At 41.7% G+C, this 24,405-nt stretch overlaps 1 protein-coding gene across 1 annotated transcript in view; it reads left to right on the top strand.

Annotated features, from left to right (window-relative positions):
- Nucleotides 1-24,174, top strand: part of OPTC (opticin) — a 79,140-nt gene extending 54,966 nt beyond the window's left edge. The window contains exons 4-7 of the mRNA XM_063444388.1: nt 13,075-13,233; nt 13,961-14,163; nt 20,795-20,890; nt 23,841-24,174. Of these exons, the coding sequence (XP_063300458.1) occupies nt 13,075-13,233; nt 13,961-14,163; nt 20,795-20,890; nt 23,841-24,011 (629 nt within the window). The 3' untranslated portion in view covers nt 24,012-24,174. The remainder of the gene's footprint in view (nt 1-13,074; nt 13,234-13,960; nt 14,164-20,794; nt 20,891-23,840) is intronic.
- Nucleotides 24,175-24,405: the final 231 nt, after the last annotated feature.

The raw sequence follows: 24,405 nt of genomic DNA, 5'->3' as shown, positions 1-24,405 counted from the left end.
ACCCGATACTCACCAAAAGCTCAGAGATAGCCCACACCGACCCCTCATCAAAGAACTTACCTTTGGGCCGGTCCGGCAAGAGGGGACACTCCACAGAAGGACTCCAGCATTATACGCCTTCACAACAGGGCCACGGCAACCGATGACAGCCTGTCCACAAGGGGGCAACAGTTCACATGAACTCTCCATCTTGCAGGCGGAATACATGGGCAAAGCATCCTACATGTGCAAAGCAGCCTACAGCTGGAGGAGGACACTAACGGAAGGTTCCTGAGATTCCTGGGTCATCTGGCACCACCATGCTGTAACACTTAATATCATGCAGAGTCTTAACCTTTACCATGGGCCCATTTCTTGGGACTATTGATATCTGCTGTCTATAATTAACGCATGTCTTCCCTCATTAACCTTAGATCAGCATGGGGGGCAGGGTTCCTTTGCTTACCTGGTTTGCTGTATGGTTGGTGAGGTCTCAGGGGCAAAATAATCTTTTGTAACAACTAATCGTTCATCACAACTAACTGAAAGCTTACTGATAATCTATGATGATAATCTATGAGTATGCCTGAGGTTTTCTTTTCATATTTTCATGTCTCATGAGTCGTATAATCTGTCTCGTTCAGGCAGGTCCTCTAGACACGCATGCATACTAACATAAACAGTGCAGAATATGTGATATGATGTACAACTCCTCGAGACTAATCACACTGTTTTCATACGTTGTAACTAAATAGTCAGTAATCATATTCTATACGCAGCCTGTTCTATGTTCTAAAATATTAAATTGTGCGGTCTACCGCAAGCCACATTAACCAATACTCTTAATGCGCCTGTTAAAGCTGTTGTGGCACTGCAGGATTATATGTCATGTATATTCATATGCACAAGAAAAAATAAAGAATTAAAAAAAAAAAAAAAACTGGCTTATTATAGCCAAGTAGCCTGTTTATATACACAGACCCCAGCATGGGGTCTCCATTCACTATAACAGAAAGCCTACTCCGACGCCACTGTGTCTGGGAGATATGTGAGCTTGCTTTTCCTTAAACTAATTATCTCCCAGGCACTAGGAGTTACAATACATGACACAAAAAACACCCCAAAATACATGCAATATTGATAGGAACCCCCACAAGTATTATATCTCTAGATAGCCCGGTCTGAGCTCCCAAGTTGTCCAAATAGTGCTCAGATCCATGTAACATAGCCGAATCGCCACGGGGTAAAGTTTTGACCGGCCCGCACATGTGGCTGCTGCCCAAAATAGTTCCAGAGAAAAGGAGGTAGCGGATGGTCACTGTTTGGGAGATCCTATGCGAATTTAAAGGACGTTTCCCCTTGTCTAGGAATGGAGCAGGCAACGGTATGATTTTTCCCGGAGTTCGCGAGGCAGAGTACCGCTGCCCGAGTTTGGAAGACAAATGGCCATCTTGTCCTGAAGCACTTGTTTTCAGTTATGCAAATGGTGGCCACCCAGAGAGAGCACTTAAGGTTGTGGTTTCTTTCTAGTTCACAAGCTAGATGGGTGGTCGGTGTTCGGTAGTTTGCAGGTATTGATATAGGGAAAAGCATGTGGGGTTCGGTAAAACTGTTATACAAAATAGGGGAGCTCATCCAACGTGATTGTTAATAGTGAGTTCATCACATGGTGCAATGGTAGAAGGTTGCATGGTCTGAAGAATCACGTTTTTTTTTTTGATCAGGTGGATGGCTGTGTGTGCATTGTTTACCTGGGGAAGAGATGCCAGCAGCAACCACTATGGGAAGAGGGTAGGCCGACGGAGGCAGTGTTATGATCTGGGCAATGATCTGCTGGGAAATCTGGCATCTTGGCATTCAGGTGGATGATACTTTTACACGTACCACCTACCTAGAGATTGTTGCAGTGGCCTCTTTCAGCAGGAAAAAGTCACACTGCAAAAATTGTTCAGGAATGGTCCTTTCCTCAAGAGCACAAGAGGGACCTACATTATTTCAGGTAGGTGGCTTTAATGTTGATCTGTGTATTTTGTCTAACCAGGTTACTGATAAGCTAATTAACCCATCTGAGGCTAATCAGTAAGAGCTATAATTCTTTTTTTGATATCATGAGCTTTGCTCCATTCACTCAATGCATGCTAGTGACAGATATCCCTGAATATATGCTTTTACTGTAGACAAGCCTATTGCTTTATTTCATAAGTGTACAGGTGTTAGGATTACAAGACCAGCAGAGGGTCATGACATTCCTACACTATTATTATTATTATTATTATTATTGCCATTTACATAGCACCAACAGATTCCGTAGCGCTTTTCAATATTATGAGAGGGGGGATTTAACTATAAATAGGACAATTACAAGAAAACGTACAGGAACGATAGGTTGAAGAGGACCCTGCTCAAACGAGCTTACAGTCTATAGGAGGTGGGGTGTAAAACACATTAGGACAGGAATTATCAAATAAGGTGATGGGAGTGAAGCAGAGCTGGAGGGGAGAGTAGAGTGCTGCCCTTTGAGAGAGAGCAAGAGACAGGTGTGTGAGGTAGAGGTTACTCTGGGAAGCCATAAGCTTTCCTAAAGAGGCACCTCTTAAACGTTTAAAGGCACCTCTTAAACGACTGAAGACTAGGGGAGAGTCTGATGGCGGTAGGCAGGCTGTTCCATAGGAAGTACTAAAATAGGTTACAGTGCAGAAAGGGGTAGTTCTGTGTACCCAGCACCCATCAGTCACCTGTGGTGGGCTCCCACACTGCCCCCCTTCTGTATGTTACTGCTTGTGAGGAGGCTGTCAGAGTACAGCAGCATGTAACTGCAAGGATTAGAGGACCTGTCACCTTCTGACGTTGATGGCATTGTCACATAGGTTCTGGTGGCAAGGGGTGGCAGGTAAAGGTGAGATTTATTGACTTGATCCTGTCCTTCGTGATTCTCCTTATATATAGCCAATTTACCTACAGCAGTCACTGGTGATGGCTGGAGGATTGAAACTCCTTGACGGCGGTAGCTGTGCCCAGTGTCAAGAAGTGTTAGGCAAAGGAAAAATACTAAGAAAAAGTAGTAACTACATTTCAGTAAAATTCTAACAGTCCATATGAGTATGTCAAAAAGATATGTATGTGCCGCTTTAATGATTTCTAAAATTATAATGATTTTTACACTCTTACCATTATTGGATCCATTGTGGGCAGGCTGATAGCACCTGTGGTATGACTAGTGTTAAATCAATAAGCGGTTTCGCTAATCAACAGTGATGTCGCAAACACAACATTTTCGGTTCGCGAACGGCGGACGCGAACTTCCGCAAACGTTCGCGAACCTGGCGAATCGCCATAGACTTCAATGGGCAGGCAAATTTTAAAACCCACAGGGACTCTTTCTGGCCACACTAGTGATGGAAAAGTTGTTTCAAGGGGACTAACACCTGGACTGTGGCATGCCGGAGGGGGATCCATGGCAAAACTCCCATGGAAAATTACACAGTTGATGCAGAGTCGGGTTTTAATCCATAAAGGGCATAAATCACCTGACATTCCTAAATCACAATGGATATGGATTGACACCTGACATATTGACACCTTGACATATGGATTGACACCTGTCCTCAGAGACCCTGATACACACTGACACAGAGCAGAATAGGGACTGTTCCCCCTACATAGGGTCACTTGGCAGTTATGGATTGACACCTATCCTAAGGATCCCTGATACACACTGACACAGAGCAGAATAGGGACTGTTCCCCCTACATAGGGTCACTTGGCAGATATGGATTGACACCTGTCCTCAGAGACCCTGATACGAACTGACACAGAGCAGAATAGGGACTGTTCCCCCTACATAGGGTCACTTGGCAGATATGGATTGACACCTATCTTAAGGATCCCTGATACACACTGACACAGAGCAGAATAGGGACTGTTCCCCCTACATAGGGTCACTTGGCAGATATGGATTGACACCTGTCCTCAGAGACCCTGATACACACTGACACAGAGCAGAATAGGGACTGTTCCCCCTACATAGGGTCACTTGGCAGATATGGATTGACACCTGTCCTCAGGGACCCTGATACACACTGACACAGAGCAGAATAGGGACTGTTCCCCCTACATAGGGTCACTTGGCAGATATGGATTGACACCTATCCTAAGGATCCCTGATACACACTGACACAGAGCAGAATAGGGACTGTTCCCCCTACATAGGGTCACTTGGCAGATATGGATTGACACCTGTCCTCAGAGACCCTGATACACACTGACACAGAGCAGAATAGGGACTGTTCCCCCTACATAGGGTCACTTGGCAGATATGGATTGACACCTGTCCTCAGGGACCCTGATACACACTGACACAGAGCAGAATAGGGACTGTTCCCCCTACATAGGGTCACTTGGCAGATATGGATTGACACCTATCCTCAGGGACCCTGATACACACTGACACAGAGCAGAATAGGGACTGTTCCCCTTACATAGGGTCACTTGGCAGATATGGATTGACACGTGTCCTCAGAGACCCTGATACACACTGACACAGAGCAGAATAGGGAATATTCACTAAATGCCAAACATTGTTATACAGGGGAATATTCAGTAAATAAGGATAAGGATAAGGACCTACTGTCCCGAAGGGCTGTGGCGATGCGTAGGACTTAAAAAGGTCCGCATGTCCTCCATCAACAACACGTCTTTAAAGCGTCCTGTCAACGAGCACCCTGGGATGCCTGTTGTGGTTGGTCTTCCTCCTCCTCCTCAAAGCCACATTCCTCCTCTTCCTCACAATCATCTTCCAGCGTTGCCGCAGGTCCAGCAAGCGATGCTGATAAGGCTGTTTCTGGTGGTGATGGTGGCCACAACTCTTCCTCTTCACGCTCATCTACGGCCTGATCCAGCACTCTTCGCAGGGCACGCTCCAGGAAGAAAACAAATGGTATGATGTCGCTGATGGTGCCTTCGGTGTGACTGACTAGGTTTGTTACCTCCTCAAAAGGACGCATGAGCCTACAGGCATTGTGCATGAGTGTCCAGTAACGTGGCAAAAAAATTCCCAGCTCCCCAGAGGCTGTCCTAGCACCCCGGTAATACAAATATTCATTAACGGCTTTTTCTTGTTGGAGCAGGCGGTCGAACATTAGGAGTGTTGAATTCCAACGTGTCGGCTGTCGCAAATCAAGCGCCTCACTGGCATGTTGTTTCGCCGCTGAATATCTGCAAAGTGCGCCATGGCCGTGTAGGAACGCCTGAAATGGCTACACACCTTCCTGGCCTGCTTCAGGACGTCCTGTAAGCCTGTGTACTTATGCACAAAGCGTTGTACGATGAGATTACACACATGTGCCATGCACGGCACATGTGTCAACTTGCCCAACTTCAATGCCGCCAACAAATTTGTTCCTTGGTCACAAACCACTTTGCCGATATCCAGTTGCTGCGGAGTCAGCCACTTTTCCACCTGTGCATTCAGGGCGGACAGGAGTGCTTGTCCGGTGTGACTCTCAAGCAAGTCAAACCCAAGACGGCGTGACACTGCCGTATCCAGGATGTGGAATAGTACCTGGGGAGCTGGGGGGGTGCCGTTAATGTGGAGCAAGACGCAGCAGCAGAAGAGGACTCAGCCGAGGAGGTTATGGAAGAGGATGGAGTAGGAGGAGTAGAGGAGGTGGCAGCAGGCCTGCCTGCAAGTCGTGGCAGTGTCACCATCTCCTCTGCAGAGCCACACATTCCATGCTTGGCAGCCGTCAGCAGGTTTACCCAATGCGAAATGTAGGTGATATACCTGCCCTGACCATGCTTTGCAGATCAGGTATCAGTGGTCAGATGGACCCTTGCCCCAACACTGTGTGCCAGACATGCCATTACTTCCTTTTGCACAATCGAGTACAGGTTGGGGATTGCCTTTTGTGCAAAGAAATTTCGTCCGGGTACCTTCAACTGCAGTATCCCAATAGCCACAAATTTTTTTGAACGCCTCATGTTGTATGGTAAAAGCTGGCGGGCTAATAGTTCGGACAAGCCAGCTGTCAGACGCTGGGCAAGGGGGTGACTTTCTGACATTGGCTTCTTACGCTCAAACATGTCTTTGACAGACACCTGACTGTGGGCAGATGAGCGGGAACTGCTCAAGGCGAGAGACGGAGTGGCGGATGCTTGAGAGGGGGCAAGGAGGACAGCAGTGGTTGACGTGGCTAAAGTTGATGGACCAGGAGGAGGATGGCGGCTTTGAGTTTGTGTGCTGCTTGTACTCATGTGTTGATCCAATAGGCGTTTGTGATGTGCGATCATGTGCCTACGCAAAGCAGTTGTACCTAGGTGGGTGTTGGACTTCCCACGACTCAGTTTCTTTTGGCACAGGTTGCAAATGGCATCGCTGTTGTCAGAGGCAGACACACAAAAAAATGCCACACTGCTGAGCTCCGCAATGACGGCATTCTGGTGGTGGACACAGCATGCGTTGATTGGCGTGCTGTCGGGGTGACCCCGGGTGCCGATGCATGCTGTCTGACTGTGCCACTAGCGCCTTGCGATGACCTCCCCCTGCTTCCAACTCGTCTCCTCCTCCTCTCTGTCTCCCCATCTGAACTTTCGCCCTGTTCTTCTTCTTGCCGAGCGGGCACCCACGTGACATCCATGGACGCATCGTCATCATCAACCGCTTACTTGAATCTGACAACTCAGCAAAGGAAGCAGCAGCGATACAACATCATCATCATCACACCGTACGTCCATGTGTGTAATGCTGCCTGACTGAGACATATCCCGTTTATCTACATCCTCTGGCAATAATGGTTGCGCATCATTCATTTCTTCAAACGGATGTGTAAATAACTCCTCTGACAGATAAAGTGAAGCGGCTGTGGTGCTAGTGTTGGTGGTGGCGGCAGGCGGGTGAGTGGTATCTTGAGAGGTGCCCGAAGCTAAGCTGGAGGAGGATGGTGCGTCAAGGTTCCGAGCGGAAGCTGTAGAAGATTGGGTGTCCTGTGTTAGCCAGTCAACTATGTCCTCAGAACTTTTCAAGTTCAGGGTACGTGGCCTCTGAAAATTGGGCATTATTCTAGGGCAAAAGGGAATCACAGCACCACGACCAGAGGTTGGCAGAGTACACGCTGAAGGCCTGACACACCCGCTTGAAGACAACTAACTGCTATTCAATCTATAACAGTGAATAAAGTTTTTTGGTTTTAAATGCACGCTATTGTGACACCAGATATGAGTGCCAACCTCTGCAACTGCACATTGCCACTCATATCTGGTGTCACAATAGCGTGCCTTTAAAAAGAAAAAAAGTTTTTCACTGTAAGCTAATAGCAGTCAGTGTCCTTCAAGCGGGTGTGTCAGGCCTTCAAGCGGGTGTGTCAGGCCTTTTGCCGGAATGTGTCTGCTGACCGTGAGGCACAGGGTCAAAGTTTACTCAATGATGACGAATAGGGGGCGGATCGAACCGCGCATGTGTTCGCCCACCGTGGTGAACGCGAACACGTTATGTTCGCCAGGAACTATTCGCCAGCGAACAGTTCGGTACATCACTACTAATCAAATGTAATGAGTGGACGTTCGGCATGGGCTGACCTAATTATCACATGAAACTCATCCAGACAGCTCCCAATACACCAGAGTGAGAGCCTTCTAATAGAAAATTACTAGCATATTGTATTGCAATTATGCTGCTTTTCTCACACTCACATAAACTTCATCTACTAACACAATCACTACAACTTCACGTTCTTTTTGTGAAAAAATACCGTATATACTCGAGTATAAGCCGAGTTTTTCAGCACATTTTTTGTGCTGAAAAACCCCAACTCGGGTTATACTCGAGTCAGTGTCTGTATTATGGCAATTTACATTGCCATAATACAGACTGGGGGCCTGCAGCGCCTGTCAGCTCCCTTCTCCTCCGCAACGGTCCTTTCAGCACCTCTGTCAGCTCCCAGTGTAAGTCTCACGAGAGCCGCGGGGTCATAGTGCGGCTCTCGCGAGACTTACACTGTGAGCTGACAGAGGAGCTGCACGGACCGGCGCGGAGGAGAAGGGAGCTGACAGGAGCTGCAGGAGAGGTAAGTGCTTCCTGCCAGCCCCCCTCTCTCCCCACTGAACTGCCAATGCCACTGGACCACCAGGGAGTGAGAGCCCCCCTCCCTGCCATGTATCAAGCAGGGAGGGGGGACGAAAAAAATAATAAAAATATTAATAATAATAATAATAATTAAAAAATAAATAAAATAATAATAATTAAAAAAAAACTATTCAAATAAAATAATAAAAAAAGTAATAAAAATGCCCAAGGCTCTGCATCACACACTCAAACACTGCATTCATACACACTGCACTCATACACACACACTGCACTCTTACACACACTGCATCACACACACACACACACACACTGCACTCTTACACACACTGCATCACACACACACACACACACTGCACTCATACACACACACTGCACTCATACACACACACTGCACTCATACACACACTGCACTCATACACACACTGCACTCATACACACACACTGCACTCATACACACACTGCACTCATACCCACACTGCATTCTCATACACACACACTGCACTCATACACACACACTGTAAATACATTTTTAATGAATATAATTTTTTTAGGATCTAATTTTATTTAGAGATTTACCAAAAGCTGCTGCATTTCTCACCCTAGTCTTATACTCGAGTCAATAAGTTTTCCCAGTTTTTTGGGGTAAAATTAGGAGCCTCGACTTATATTCGGGTCGGCTTATACTCAAGTATATACGGTAGGTGCATTACATATTTGAAACATTAGATGCACAGCTGCTGTGTAACTTTAGGACAAGAAAATTAAATTACTGTGTAAAGAGCAGTTCAATGAAACCCTAATACATTAAATATTTATCCATTGCAATTTTTGTGGCATGGTAAGTTAATTACGAAATATGTGTTTTTTATTGAATTCCCAAAATGCCAGCAGAATATTAGGATAGTGACTGCATGCGTGCATAACACCTCATTGAGTAAGTATGGAAATGTGGCTAAACTAGACATCTGTGTTGCATGTTGGATTGTGTGCTTCTATTTTCCATACACCTAGGTTGTAATTTAGAAGCACTGTACTTTGTGAGCCAAGTATGCCCCCTGTATAATGTGGCACATCTTGCCAGTCCACCTGGATTACTGTCTTAGACCAGGGGTGGCCAAACGTAGGCTCCCACCTGTTGAACAAGTACACCGTAAGGCTGTCAATGTATCATGAAAGTTGTATTTCTACAGTTATAGTCTACCCTTTGGTCACTAGTCTCCAATTACCACGTATGAACATTTATGACCAAAAGGTGATTACGTATATGCATTCTCTATATTTTTGGCCACACAGCCTTTCTTTACTTTATATGTTGTCATGCTACATTGCAGCATCGCATGACCAAAAGCACTAGTTATTTTCCTCTGGCATTAATAAAAATCTGTATGTTTGTAAGTCTTTTTACAAGTCATCTTTTACTATCTTTGTTAAAACCTATTGGTTATTCTAAAATGTGTGCACCTTTTCTACTTTATTATCTTACAAGAAATAAGTGATTTTAGCTCTCCTAATAAACCAGGCAATGCTGACAATATAAATACCCAATGATATTCTCTTGAGAATAGTAGAATTCATTAACCTCCTCTTAAAATTGATTATATCTGCAGACATCCAGAGTCCTTGGTAAGCCTCAGCTATATGCCTAAAACAAGTATATTGTTAAACAAAATATTTTATGTTCCATTACAGTCATATTCACATGGGATTGCACAACTGGTGACAATAAATACATCTGATTATAGGTCATAATCTTTTCACAATGTAAGGTTTACATAACAATATATTAGTTTAATCGGAAATACCTACAAAATCCTGTTGTGGATATCAGTTTGTTGATTTAGCATTTGATCTTTTTTACCCCTCGGTGGTACTCACATATAAAGACACATTGAGGACAGCAGCACATCACGCATTTGTGCCATTTTATGGAACTGACAAGTTGCCTCTTATGTACTCTGGCCATAAGAGCTCATAAAACCTAAAGGAGGCTACATAGTACATACCCAATGGCTCATTCTGCAGGGCCAAGTGGGTGCTTAGTTGAAGACAACATTCTCAAGTGATAGTACACAGACGCCACTCATTCTGCACTACAGATTCAACATCTGCCTGTTCCAGCCAGGCTGAAATTCCCTTAGGTTTTTGAATTGGGTGTAATGAAATTTATATAGTTCAAAGCCTTATTACTAAATACTCAGGACCAAAAGTGTAAAAAATCTTTTAAATGTATGAAAATAGGTATATTTATATAGTATCAGCCTCAGTCTTGTTAAAATTTCCTTAGAACTGGCTTTGTGCGGAGTTGTTGGAGTGATCTGGGAGAGAATTTACAAAGAAGGAGTGATATCCATAATCTACCGATGCAGAGATTGTTAGGAGACTATTAAAATGTTTAAAAAAAAAAATGAAAAGATTGGCAAAGTAGGACAAAGCTAGCATACAGGTGTAAAAAAAATAAGATAATAAAACAATATCCCTCTGGGGTCTTTTCTGGGACCACTTATGTTCAACATATTTGTAAATGATCTTCAAATATGCAATGAAAGTCATGTGTCAATATTTTGTAATACAATGTGAGCAGGAAATTGCTTTGCTGCAGATGGATTTAGATAGATTGGGGGACTGGGCACTCAAATGGCAAATTAAATTTAATGTAGATAAATGCAAAGTTATACAGTTCGAGGTAAAGAATGGACAAGCAATTTACACCCTAAATGGCAGTGAATTAGGAATAACAATACACAAGAAGGAGCTGGGAATCGTTATAGACAGCAAATAAGGCAACAATGTGCAATGTGAATTGTCAGTTGCTAAGGCCAGTAAGGTCATGTATAAAAAAGGACATTCATTCTCGAGATGCAAATATAATTTTGTCTCTTTATAAATCAGTGGTAAGATTGAACCTTAAAGGATCACTATAGGGTCAGGAACACAAACATGTATTCCTGACCCTATAGTGTTAAAACCACCATCTAGCCCCCCCTGGGCCCCTCATGCCTCCATAAATATAACAAATCTTACTGTATTCAAGCCAGAAACTGTAACTCTGCATGCTGTTTGCCTCAAAAAAAAAAAGCAGTCTGCTGTCATCATCAGAAGTGGCAGCCCGATCCAATCACAGTGCTTCCCCACAGGATTGGCTGAGACTGACAAAGAGGCAGATCAGGGGCAGAGCCAGCATGATTCAAACACAGCCCTGGCCAATCAACATCTCCTCATAGAGATAAATTGAATCAGTGTCTGCATGCAGAGGGAAGAGATACTGAATATTTGGATGCCTTTTAGGCAGCTATGACCCAAGAAGGATCTCTAACAGCCATCTGAGGAGTGGCCAGTGAAGTTATCACTAGGCTGTAATGTAAACACTGCATTTTCTCTGAAAAGACAGTGTTTACAGCAAAAAGCCTGAACGTAATGATTCTACACACCAGAACAAATTCAATAAACTGTAGTTGTTCTGGTGACTATAGTGTCCCTTTAAATATGCTGTATAATCTAAATAATGATATTATGGCACTAGACGTAGAGCAAAAAGAGCACAGGTGGGCTACAAAATAAATACAATTAATGGAATATTTTAGTTGTGAAGAAAGGCTTCTATTTAGATTAAAAACCTCAGAGGTGTTATGATAGCATTAAGCAAATATATTGGGGACCAGTACAAACCATTGTGTGGAAATCTACTTCTAACATGACTATACATAGGACACAAGGCCACCCTTTTATATCAGAAGAAATTAGATTTAGTCTAAGGCAAAGAAAAAGGTTCTTTGCGGTAAGAACAATAAAGATGAAGACGTGGTTTTATCAGACTCTGTACAGATGTTTAAACAGCGACTGGATGAATTCTTGTAAAAATGTAGTATTCAGGGATATCATTTTTAACATGTGGGGAGGAGTGTGTTGATGCAAAAAGAGATCTCAATGCCATTCTGGAGTCGAGATTTCTTTTGCTTGTTGCAAAATTGGAAAGCACTTCAAATTGTTTTGTTTTTTTTACCTTCTTTTGGGTCAACAGCAAAAACTGATGTGAGAAAGTCTGAACTTGATGGACGCAAGTCTTTTTTTCAGCCTGTATAACTATGTAACTATATAATGTAAAATAACAATACAAACAAACACGGTGAAGGCATGTGCAAAGAGCACACAAACAAAAGACTCCTGTATTTGTTCGGATGGTGTGCAAGTTCAAGGGACACTATAGACATCAAAATAACTTCAGCTTAATGAAGCAGTCTTGGTGTATAGATCATACCCCTGCAGTCTCACTGCTCAATTCTCTGCCATTTAGGAGTTAAATCACTTTTGTTTCTGTTTATGCAGTCCTAGCCAGACCTCCCCAGGCTGCGACTGACACGGCCTCCTTTAATAGAGGGTTTTAGAACTTACTTATTTTAGAAGTTTTTATCTCCTGCTCTTTAAATTGAACTTAAATCACACACAGGAGACTCGTGCAGGATCTAGAACGCTATGAGCAGTGCAGGAGATGAGAAATTCTAAATTAAACAGACTGTGCAATAAAGGAAGTATAAACATTAGCTCTCCCGTTACAGGAAGTGATTAGGAAGGCTATGTAAGTCACATGCAAGAAAGGTGTGTCAATGTCTGCTTATGGTGTCAGGAGTGCCTTGGCACTACCCCACAATGTAAGTATTAAAGCCAATGAGCACCAGTCACTTCCTCTAATGAGAGTTAGAAGCTTCTTCGTGGGGCAAGGTCAGTGCAGAGAGCTTGCAACTGTCACAGATTAGATGACGGGTGTGTGGTAGACCCTATGTAAATTGTAGCAGAAGTTTTGACTTACATTGCGGGGCACCAAGGAAACACCATAACACACTAGAGGATATAGTGTTTGTAGTGATGGTTTCATAAGTTTAACGTTCATAAAGGCACATCAAAATGACTGCCAACAATGTAAATCAAACATAGGTCTGGCCTTTCTAAAATGTGGCCATTCTCACAGTTATATAAGAATTTGAAGTGGATATTGACTTTTTTGCTCTTCTCGTTCCCAGGTCTACCAACATGCTTGCTTTGTGTTTGCCTCGGAAGCTCTGTATACTGTGACGATGTAGACCTCACTACTATTCCACCACTCCCCAAAGAAACAACTTACTTCTATGCCCGCTTTAACAAAATTGAACAAATACGCTCTGGAGACTTTGCAGGACTGAGTATGTGATTTGGGTGAAAGGGAAATAGTTTAGTTTTTTCTTAATATAATCAGAAAGTTTTAGAAGGAATAATACAACTTACAGTTGGTTGGTTCATTCACACTCAGAGCTTTATCAAAACATATACTTGCGTACCATCTCAAATCCCTATGCACATTTAAATAACTGGAGGTTTTTTAGTATCACTCCAATGGTCATTTAAGTGTAAGCTCACCTGCCACAACAAGACAAAACCTCTTGCTGTCTTCAGCTAAAGGTAAAAATCTCTAATGAGAGAGAGGGGGGAATTTTTCTAAACCCCTACATACTTATTAAACCTTAATAGGGAACACAAATACAAAAGCAAATACAAACATACAAAGTTAAGCCCTGCACATAAACTCCCACTACTCCTGGGTGGCAGCAACGACTATAGTGCACATTTTGAATAGTGCGCTGTTATTGAAATTTAAGACATGAAAAAGAGTGCCTTAAGCAAATCAAGCTTTGCACTTCAATTAAGTCAATTTGTATTTTACAGAATATTTTGTTGTCATGCATTTTAAATGCATACCATATAAAACCAATAATAACAGGACAATATTTAATGTTTCTAATAAAGATGTCATAGTATTGTTCTACAAACAAATTTATATTGCATAATATTCTTAACATATTAAATATGATGATGACATCATTAATCTTAGTTCTTCGCGGTTTGACTAAGCTGACATTTTTCTATTCACAGAGAAACTAAAGCGTGTGGATCTCTCCAGCAACTCTCTATCTCAGATTGATGAGGGCGCCTTTCGTCTGCTGCCATCTCTTCAGGAGCTCATCCTGTCGGAAAACCAGCTGAGGGCTCTACCTGAGTTGCCATCAAGTCTCATTCATCTAGATGCCAAACTGAATCAACTGCAGAGTTCAGGCATCCGGACAGAGGCCTTCAAGGTGAAAGTTTAAAACAAAGAGAGAGCTCTAGAATATAAAGTAGAATGCTACTAAAACAAGTTTGAAACTCTCTAGATCAAGTATGTCAAACTCAAAGCGTGGCACGGGCCACATAAACAAGGTTTAAGTTTATGTGGGCCGCACACACACACACACACACACACATACTCACTAACAGACACACACTCACTCACAGACAGACACACACATACTCACAGACAGACAGACACATACAGACACACTGACAGACAGACACACTGACAGACACACACACGCACATACTCACACATACTTGCTGACACACTGACAGACAGACACACACTGACAGACACACACACACACTCACAGACAGATAGACAGACACACACAGAAAGACACACACACATACTCACAGACAGACACACACACTGGCAGACACACACACACATACTCACAGGCAGACACACACACACACACACTCACTGACAGACACACACATACTCACTGACAGACACACACACATACTAGCTGACAGACACACACATACTCGCTGACAGACACACACACACACTCACTGACAGACAGACACACACAGACACACAATCACTGCCTGACAGACACACTTACACACACATACTTTACTGCTCCTTAACTTATAGAGCCGATGGGAGGCATCTCCCTGGGGTCCTTTCTGCTCCTCACTGCTCCCTCGCGTGGTTTAGTAACGTCATATTCCGGCGTCCGGCTTCCCTTCAGTCTGCGTGCGAGGGATCAGTGAGGAGCAGAACACTGAGCTCCCTGGCGGCCCTCCTCCCCGGCCGGGTAAGTCTTAGCAGAGTAGGCACCTACAATATGGGGAAAGCAGGTGCCTACTCTGCTATAACACCAGCATCTACTCGCGGCTCGCCGGGCCGCAAAGATGGTCCTTGTGGGCCGCATGCGGCTCGCGAGTTTGACATGCTTGCTCTAGATGCTCAATCAAAAAACAGAATCAAATTTTACTAAAATGTGTAATCTCCAGTCGCAAGCAATTAGAAATGACAAGTGTTAGATATTAAAAGCAAACCCTGTTAAATATAATATATAAAATGGACAATTAGCTCAATTTGCAATCAGGTTCAATGTGTTTTCTGGGATGTTTAATGGCACTTAGGGAATTTGTTCGCAACAAGCAGAAGATTGCTGAATGTCAGCTTAGATTGTAGAACCCAGGATAAAATATCCAAGCTATGAATAGAGTCAGAGCAAGATTAACCATAAGGCAACCCTGGACAGCCACCTAGGGCCCAGCGATTAGACAGGGGCACTTGACCATGAGCCATCCTTATGTGAAGAATGAAGGGGGGACCAAGCTGCAAATCTGTCTAGGGGCCCATTATATGGCTATAGTTTGATTTAGAAATGTTTTTAAATTAAATTAGCGGTTTACTCATTTTTTTTTTGTTTTTCCTTTACCAGCTCTACAGAATTGTAGTAGATTAGTACTTAACATCAGATTTCAAGTTGTGGCATCTAGAGGAGAGACAAATGGCTTCTATTTAAGAATTTTTAGTTTCTTATAGTGGTGTTGATACACCTAACAACAACACACAGATCCTGTATTACATCTGCTTCTTTAAACTCCATACTAGTAGTACCCATTCGTCAGTGTCCCAAACGTCAAACTTCATATTGCTAAAAAGATATAGTTGTTTTCCCTTGAGCTTACTCATGAATTCTGAGCTATTTTTGAAAGCATGTCATTTCTATCCTAGAAAATGAAACATCCACTTTACTATTTACCCAGACGTGGACATGCATCCTTATAGAAATTTAGAAATGTGATGATGTACGAACATAAGACACCTCAAAATTACTATACTGCATTGTGTATGATTAGTAACTAGATAGTACTATAAAAGGGGGCAGCAACCTATGGCACAAGGGATACCTTTGCACGGCTTGCAAGGCTGATGACTTCTTAAGATATCTGCAAGTACCCATTTGCAGAGGGTGGTGGGGTGTATCCCTCAATTTACATTTGGATGCACTGGGAGGAACTGATTATAGATAAACCGTGTGGGTGGAGACCAGCACGCTGAAGCACCTTGCCCTGTACCTGGCCAGCCTGGTCGACATTGGACCTCAGAAAGCCACCCTCCTTTTGCTAAATGGTAAGCAAAAAAGATTGCAAAAAAACAACAACAAAGCAGTCATTTCTCAATGTGTGGGTATATGTGTGTTACAGTGTCTGTGTCTTGCAGTTTGTTTGTGTCTAACAGTGTGATTGTGTGTGTGTGTGTGTGTATGTAGCATTGTGTGTGAGACTTGCAGTGTATGTGCAATGTGTAAGTCTCTGCCATAGAGGGTACCACAAATACTACAATACTGCAAACTGGTCATGCACCTACATACCTCCCAACTCCAGTGTCCATAAAATCGAGAAGCCTAGTGGTATAAGGTAGAGTGGGCGGGCCAGATATGCAATCGTGTCATTGGCTCAGCCCCAAAAGTAGTGGATCCTGCCAATCATTTAGTCCAATCCACTGAGGACAGACACTGCAGGGAACACTATTTCAATCTCCTTGCAGGGTCCTAGTGCCCTGAACAAAGCACGAGCATGTCTTTTTGATTCACTCGTGCTGTGCTTGCTAGGAACAGTTCCTTGGTGTCCCCAAAAGCAGGACATCAAAGATGGGAGGAATGCACATAAGTATTATAACAGTATCGCAAGTACAACCCTGCAAAGCAGCTGCAGCACCTATACATAACACAAGTTGCACAATGCAAAATACACGTTTAAAAAAAGAAAAAATAGGACTAGCACTTCAAGAGACTTCAAAATCTAGTTTTGGCACAGTGCTGCTTAAAGGTTGCCTAACCTGATCTATTAAATATTAAATATTTTCATATAGAGTGGTCATGTGTTTCTAAAAGACTGTACACCCATTTGCAAAAAAAAAAAAAAAAGTATATTGGTTCTAGGACATATTAATCACACAAATAGGAATACTGTACATTATAAATTTTGTATTCTAAAAAGTGTTAGATCAGTGGTAGTCAACCTTTTTCTGCCTACTGCCCACTAATGCATCTTTTCGGTTGAAAAAATTTCCTTACCGCCGACCAGTTTTCGCGCAAGTGCGGAATATTTTTTAGAAAGGAGGGTGTTTTTTAAAAAATAAATGTACGTACATTTATCTTTTTATTTCTACTTAAAGCATGTTTATAATGTTTTTAACTTTATAAAGTTTACTGAGAAAACAATAAAGTAAATTGAAATTACCTTTACTAGTGATTAATAAGATCCTTGAGGTTGATGCTGCAAGACTAAATATTTGATATCTGGTTCGATTTTAGTAAGGAACAAACTAAGGTCTCCTCTTTCGGTGATATTCAGACGACTTCTCTTATTGCGCATAATATGATTTCTCATCTGTGCGTCAGCTCCCCTCCTCTCCCTCCTCAATTCCCGACCCACCTTTTTTCCACTCTTTTTTTAAAAAAAAATTAACCTTCCTTATAGCAATGCCCAGTAGGAAGGCTGAGCTAGGTATCCCACTTACTATTACTTACTATAGCCCACTGTAACAGACAGGCACACATACATACATACATACATACAGACACACACACACACACACAAGACACATACATACAGACAGACAGGCACACATACAGACACACACACACACACAAGACACATACATACAAACAGACAGGCACACATACATACAGACACACACACAGACATGCATACAGACACACACATACAAAGACACACACATAAGACATACATACAAAGACACATACACACAGACAGACAGACGCAAGACACACATGCATACGACACACATGCATGGACCCCTCCATATGCGCCCCCTGCGGTTTGCCGCACGGGCCGGGGCCGCAAGTGGTGATGGCGGTACCTGGTCGCAGGGGTACCGCCGGCTCTCGCCCGCCCGCCCAATCTCTCAAAATTAAAAAATCCCTACCGCCCACCTGGAATCCTGAAACGCCCACTAGTGGGTGGTAGGGACCAGGTTGACGACCCATGTGTTAGATCATAGATACTATGGGAACTGGGGAGGATAGACAAAATTGATATGAGAAAAATAAGCCCCACTGGATCAATCAGGAAAGTGTTTGGAATTCAAAGTGAATATCAGAGTTTAATAACCAAAGTGGAAAAATTATGGCTTAAATTTGAAATTCAGTTTCAATTTCCAACAATTTACATTTTAGTGAACAGACCTGTTGCATTAAAAAAAAACATAATCTCTCAATAGAGTGGATGGATGTAACTGATGGCTCGAGTCCAGAATGTATATCTAGTGCAGAATGGTCAGAGAGCAGTATATAACATGATATAAAAAGAAATATAATTATACTATTATTGCTGATATTTTATTATTGTTGGCCTCAGAACATTACCAGACTGATCAATGATTCTAGTAATAAAAGTCTGTGGTAATTTCAGAACCTCTTTGCAAAATGTACATAATATAATTGAGTATGGAAAAAATCTCCACATGATCACAGTTTGTTATTATTTCCAACTCTCCTATTTTGGTCTTCAATATTTCAAAACATTTCTAAATTCAACTTTGCTGTCTCGTGATTAGATTATCAAAGTGTTCTGTTCAATACAGTGGCGCAAAAATGTAAAGGGGAGGAGTCACCAATGAAATATTTTCCAGGTTTCCATGGTGATTGCCCACTTTTAGTTTAGCACTTTAGACCAGATTGTAAAATAGAGTTCTCTCTCTACATATTAAAGTTCTGCATCAAACATCAGTAGAATTAAAACAGTTAAGTCAAACAGTATTATAACTAGGGTGTCGATCACAATCCTCACTTGTTTTTACTTTATCGGCTTCACTTAGGCAAGTATTGCCTGATTTTTAATTAACATAATCCAATCCAATCCAGTCTTAAACTGATTTAATGCTGCCAAATGTATAAATGGTTATACATTTAAACCTGGACTCAGCTTTTGCCATTGTCGTTAATCACTTCATCATGTGATTAATATGTCAAGATCACTAGGTTAACAACAACCAAAATGGTGATTTTGTGGGCTTTTACAATATATTAAAGTAGTGATGTATTGGCTTTGGCAAGTTGGACAATTTGTAATGGAGAGGAGGGACGTTTTAAAGGAAAGGCAAATATAGAGGAGGTGTAAAATGTGTGATGTGAGGTATGTGGAATATGTAATGGATAGGGAAGAGGGTTTTAGAGACTAATCAGGAGCAAGTAGTCTGTAATAGATGAGAGGCTAAAGAAGTTGTCTAAAAAAAGGGGGATGGTGTCTGTAATGACTTTAAGGTTCATTGTCATTGGGATGGTAGTTCATAGGAATGGTGACTGTGGATCGTATTGTTGTGGGAATGTATTGGAAAAAGCAGTGCCTGATAATCAGGGTAACAGCATATTTATTACAGGAGCAAGAGACGGAGTGGGATGGGGGTGGTTGAGGGAGCAGAGGCTCGTTTTGATTTGGGTTAGGATTCAGGAAATAACTAAGCATTGACAATGGTAAATTTTTATGAAAGTTTAGAAGTATATATTTAAATTACATGGTTTAGTACAACAGGTAACAGCACTGCATTTAGTACACTTCATATAGTATTTTTATTTTATAGGACATTGTTTACTTGTCTGGTTTGTAACAGTCATGTGGCCTGATTTAGCAAGGCAGCATAGCTACTATTCTGGGCAAAGTGCTAACTGCTGAGAGACACTCTTGGTTTCCAAGGTGAATGCTCTTTATTTACCACTTTTCCCCAGAATAGCAAATACTTATGTCTTAAAATATATTGCTCTTTGTAGGCACACTCTTCATAGATAGAAAATTGTTTATATCATCCGTCTTAAAGACTGTGAAACACACGTGAGACATCACCTAGCAACGGGAACACCTGCTCAGTGACTATCCAGCATAAAAGGCCCTTAAGAATATATATTTTTCATATGATATATATGTGAAATATCTTTCCTATTCTAGGCCTGATATTCAGTGTTGCGTGAAAGGACAAAACCTTAAAACAAATAAAATTGAGCAACATTTTCGAAAAATAAAGGTACAGAATTACCTTGACATAAATGGCTGCTATATGTCTTATAGACCTATGTCTTCATTCAGCCCAGAGAACGTCATGCCTGTATCTAATTATACACATGACCCTCAACAGTTCAGAGGCACTTCAGGCCCGTAACTCACTTTACATCTATAGTGTCTCTTCTTTTATGGGTCACCAGATGAAAAAAAGATTTATTGACTAAAAGTCATCAGTATCTAAACTGATGAAAACCATTGGTCTGCGTTCTAAGTTTGGAATCGACAAGGGAGCTGCAGATTGTGTGCCCAAATAACAGAACTGGATACATTCTCCAACACAGATGTGTTAACGGTTTGGCTACTATGGCCTATAATTTCGTTCAGAAAAAAAAATATCCCTGCTTAGTGAATAACTAGAAAAGGTGCATTTTCAATCATTCGAAATTAGAATATTCAGGTACTACGCAAACTAAACCACTGAAGCCATTTCTAAAATACAAACAAGTTTTCATCCATTGAATAAATTTATTACATGGTATAAAAAATGACCACAATAGTCTTCTAATTTCCTTCTGTTTCATACAATTGCTGCCTTGTCTTTTGTTGCAGGACCTGACAAAGTTGCAGTTTCTATACCTGTCGGACAACAAACTTGACTATATCCCTGTGCCTCTCCCTTTTAGTCTGCAGTCGCTTCACCTCCAGGTACCCAGAATCCTTTACTTGTCTGCTGTTTCTTATAATCAGTGAGTAAACTCCCAAGGGAAATATACAGGCAAATCCTCTTATTCTGTGTAGCCTAGTTATCCAGTGTATAGATTTTTTTTTAGGCATTTTGATTAATAGCTTTCACAGAATAACATAGGATTTAAAGAGGGTTTTATTCCCTCCCTGCTTGACAAATATATGCCTAGAGGCACATTGTGCTAAAACAGAGCGGAACTTAAATTAGTTATTTGCTCTCCAGAGGATTGGGCAAGTTCCCAATTTGCACTTGCAGACATGAACTGAACAAGAAATACGACTTTAAAATATGATGCACTTTTCCCCCTGATTTGCGTGTCTGTGATTTCCTCTGTTGTTAAGAAAGATTATTTTCATGGACAGTGCTACCAGCAATTCATACTATCACCAGATGCATATTGTACTACATGCTATTCTTAATGTAGGATTTGCAGGAGCTAAATAAAAAATAATTGCATTGCAATGAACAACTGGCCCAGGCCTTTTTTTATTCTAATATGTATATACATACATATATATATATACATATATATATATATATATATATATATATATATATATATATATATATATATATAGAGACACACACATACATACCATACATACATACTAGAATATATATATATTTTCATTTATTTATTTTTTTAATCACACTGTTTGAGCATTTTATTTTTCAATTCATATAATTCTGAATTGTCTCATGTTGTCTCATAGAATGTAGCTGTTTGTGATTATAAATATGACCTGCAGGGCTGTATACAGGGTTATTTACTAATGTGAGAATTAAAAAGCAAATTCAAAGTAAAATAGAATTGAAAATTTAAGGTCAGAGTAGCTGAACTGAAAGTATAAAATACCAGTTTGGGTATGTTGACCTTAAATTTGAAATTCACTTTGATATGTCACTGTCATAACTACTCTCGGTAAAGAATGCTTTATACATCTCATTTTAAATTTCATTGCAAAAATAAACCTCATATAGTTTTACCATACCCTTAAAGGACCACTATAGTGCCAGGAAAACAAACTTGTTTTCCTGACACTATAGGGTCTTTAGGTCCCCCCCACCCTCATGGCCCCCCTCCCGCCGGGCTGAAGGGGTTAAACACTTACCTTTCTCCAGCGCCGGGCTACCTCTGCGCTGAGGAACTCTCTTCCCTCTTCCGACGTCAGCGCCGAATGCGCAAGCGTGGCAAGAGCCGTGCGCGCATTCAATCAGTCCATAGGAAAGTATTTCTCAATGCTTTCCTATGGACGGCAGCGTCTTCTCACTGTGATTTTCACAGTGAGAAGCGCGGAAGCGCCTCTAGCGGCTGTCAATGAGACAGCCACTAGAGGCTGGATTAACCCTAATGTAAACATAACAGTTTCTCTGAAACTGCTATGTTTACAGCTGCAGGGTTAACCCTAGATAGACGTGGTACCCAGACCACTTCATTTAGTTCTAGAAACAGCAGTGAAAGCTACAGCTGTATGACATCTTGCATCGGCAGGCGTATAAATTTGGACAGGTCTGCGCCCACTTTTGATCCATAGGCTTGAGGAAAAAAAGCAGAGTTGTCAAGTGTTAGCATCGTCCCACAGGCTACCCTGGAAATCGGCGCATCCACCTTAGGTAGTGTAGTCCAGTTGGGGGAGGTACCTTCCTTCACAGGGTAAAGTTTGGCCTCTTTTTCTTACCCTTATGGCCTCTGAAATACCTTGACACTTCCTTTGTAAGCTATGTCAACATGTCCTGTAGCTGAGCAGGTATAGGTTATGCTGAAGAGGTTACCTTCTGAAGACAGTTAATGCATAACGGTTTTCCTTCCACTGCGTTCCCATCAGAACATGGTGTAGATTCAGACATCAAATAAACAAAAAATAAATACTACCTGTGGCAAAAAAAGCATTACAGCATAATGCACAGCTGCATAATGCACCACAGATTAAAGGAATCACAGTGTAAAAGTACCATAGTATAAAAACACCACAGTATAAGGCACCCTAATATAAAAGGCACCATAATACAAAGGCACCACAGAATAAAGGCACCCTAAAATAGCAAAAAAAAAATAAAGTATTGAAGAGAAAAAACATACATGTCCATAAGTAAAGGGAGCAAAATGCTCACATCCTAAGGGCTGTAGGACAGGAAAAAGACAGAAGACCTTAGGAATGGAGCCTCCTTTTAATGCCGTTGGTGTTTTTCCTGTCCTATCGGCTGTGAGGGGCGGAGCTAACCCATGATGTATATGCTGCCATGATTAGAGCTATTGATTATATTTAGATGATTAGATCTAAGTATATATTATTTAATTGTACACTGTTTTAACTTTATTTAAATTTATTTCAGGCAGCAGGGGGATAACCTGTCATTCCTGGCACTGCTATGGACGGTTATTCCGTCCATGTGATCGTGAGGTGCTCACAAGGACCTCACAATCACACGGCCCACGAGGGCCGGATCAGCAGCAGTGGGACTCCCTGAGATGCAACATAAGTCCCCCCATTGCGATCGCCGGCGTGGGATCGTCGGCGAGCAGGTAAGTCCCCTGGACGGGGTGAAAGTTATATGCCGCCCGCCGGCATTTAGAGGCTGGTCCCCAAGGAACGCATAGCATGCCCGCCGTCCTTAAGGGGTTAAAGGAACACTCTAAGAACCATAACCACTACAGCTCCTTCTTAAATGACTTGAATCATTACACTGGGAGGGTGCCAGGGCACTCTTGGAACCAAATACACTACAACACATTGTAATGTTATATTGCTTGGAGTGTTCCTATAACCACTTCTTAACTTTTAAACAATCAACATGTTTTCATGAACTTTCTTTTTGCAATAACTATATATATATATATTAACTTATTTATTATTCCTAAATTAATACTTATTTATCATTAATAAACCATTTGCTTTTGGATATTTTCAGAATAACAAAATCCAGACAATGCACAAGGATACATTCTGTGACAGCCAGGACCGTACATTCATCAGACGAGCCCTGGAAGACATTCGACTGGATGGGAACCCCATTAACCTGAGCAGATTTGGAGAGGGCTATTTCTGCATCCCTCGTCTTCCCACTGGCACCTTCCACTGAGCAGTGCAATTCTATCTAGAACAATTTTTAATAATTATAGGGAGTGCATCGTATGCACAAACCAGGTCAAAGAAGTAAAATTCATAGAGCAAATTTAGGTCACATGTATGTATGCTAGCTGTCAAAAAATGTTCATCGTCCCCTAAAATAAAGGCTTAAAAAATATTCTGTGTAAATTCTTGAATTTTTCCTGTTTCATATATATATATATAACATCAACTGATTTTGGTGGCAATGTTATTATGCATATAGAAATTGTGCCCAGTGAAATTAAATGGATACACACATGTATTTATGATCAAATAAGGTATTTTATTCTATATCTTGTTGGCAGTCAATATGTCATTCTCTAATTGCTATAGCCAAATCCCATCAATCCCATTTATATATGAGG

Source organism: Pelobates fuscus, chromosome 1 (assembly GCF_036172605.1).
Source record: "Pelobates fuscus isolate aPelFus1 chromosome 1, aPelFus1.pri, whole genome shotgun sequence".
Lineage (NCBI taxonomy): Eukaryota > Metazoa > Chordata > Amphibia > Anura > Pelobatidae > Pelobates > Pelobates fuscus.
This window is presented reverse-complemented; position numbering and strand designations above follow the sequence as displayed.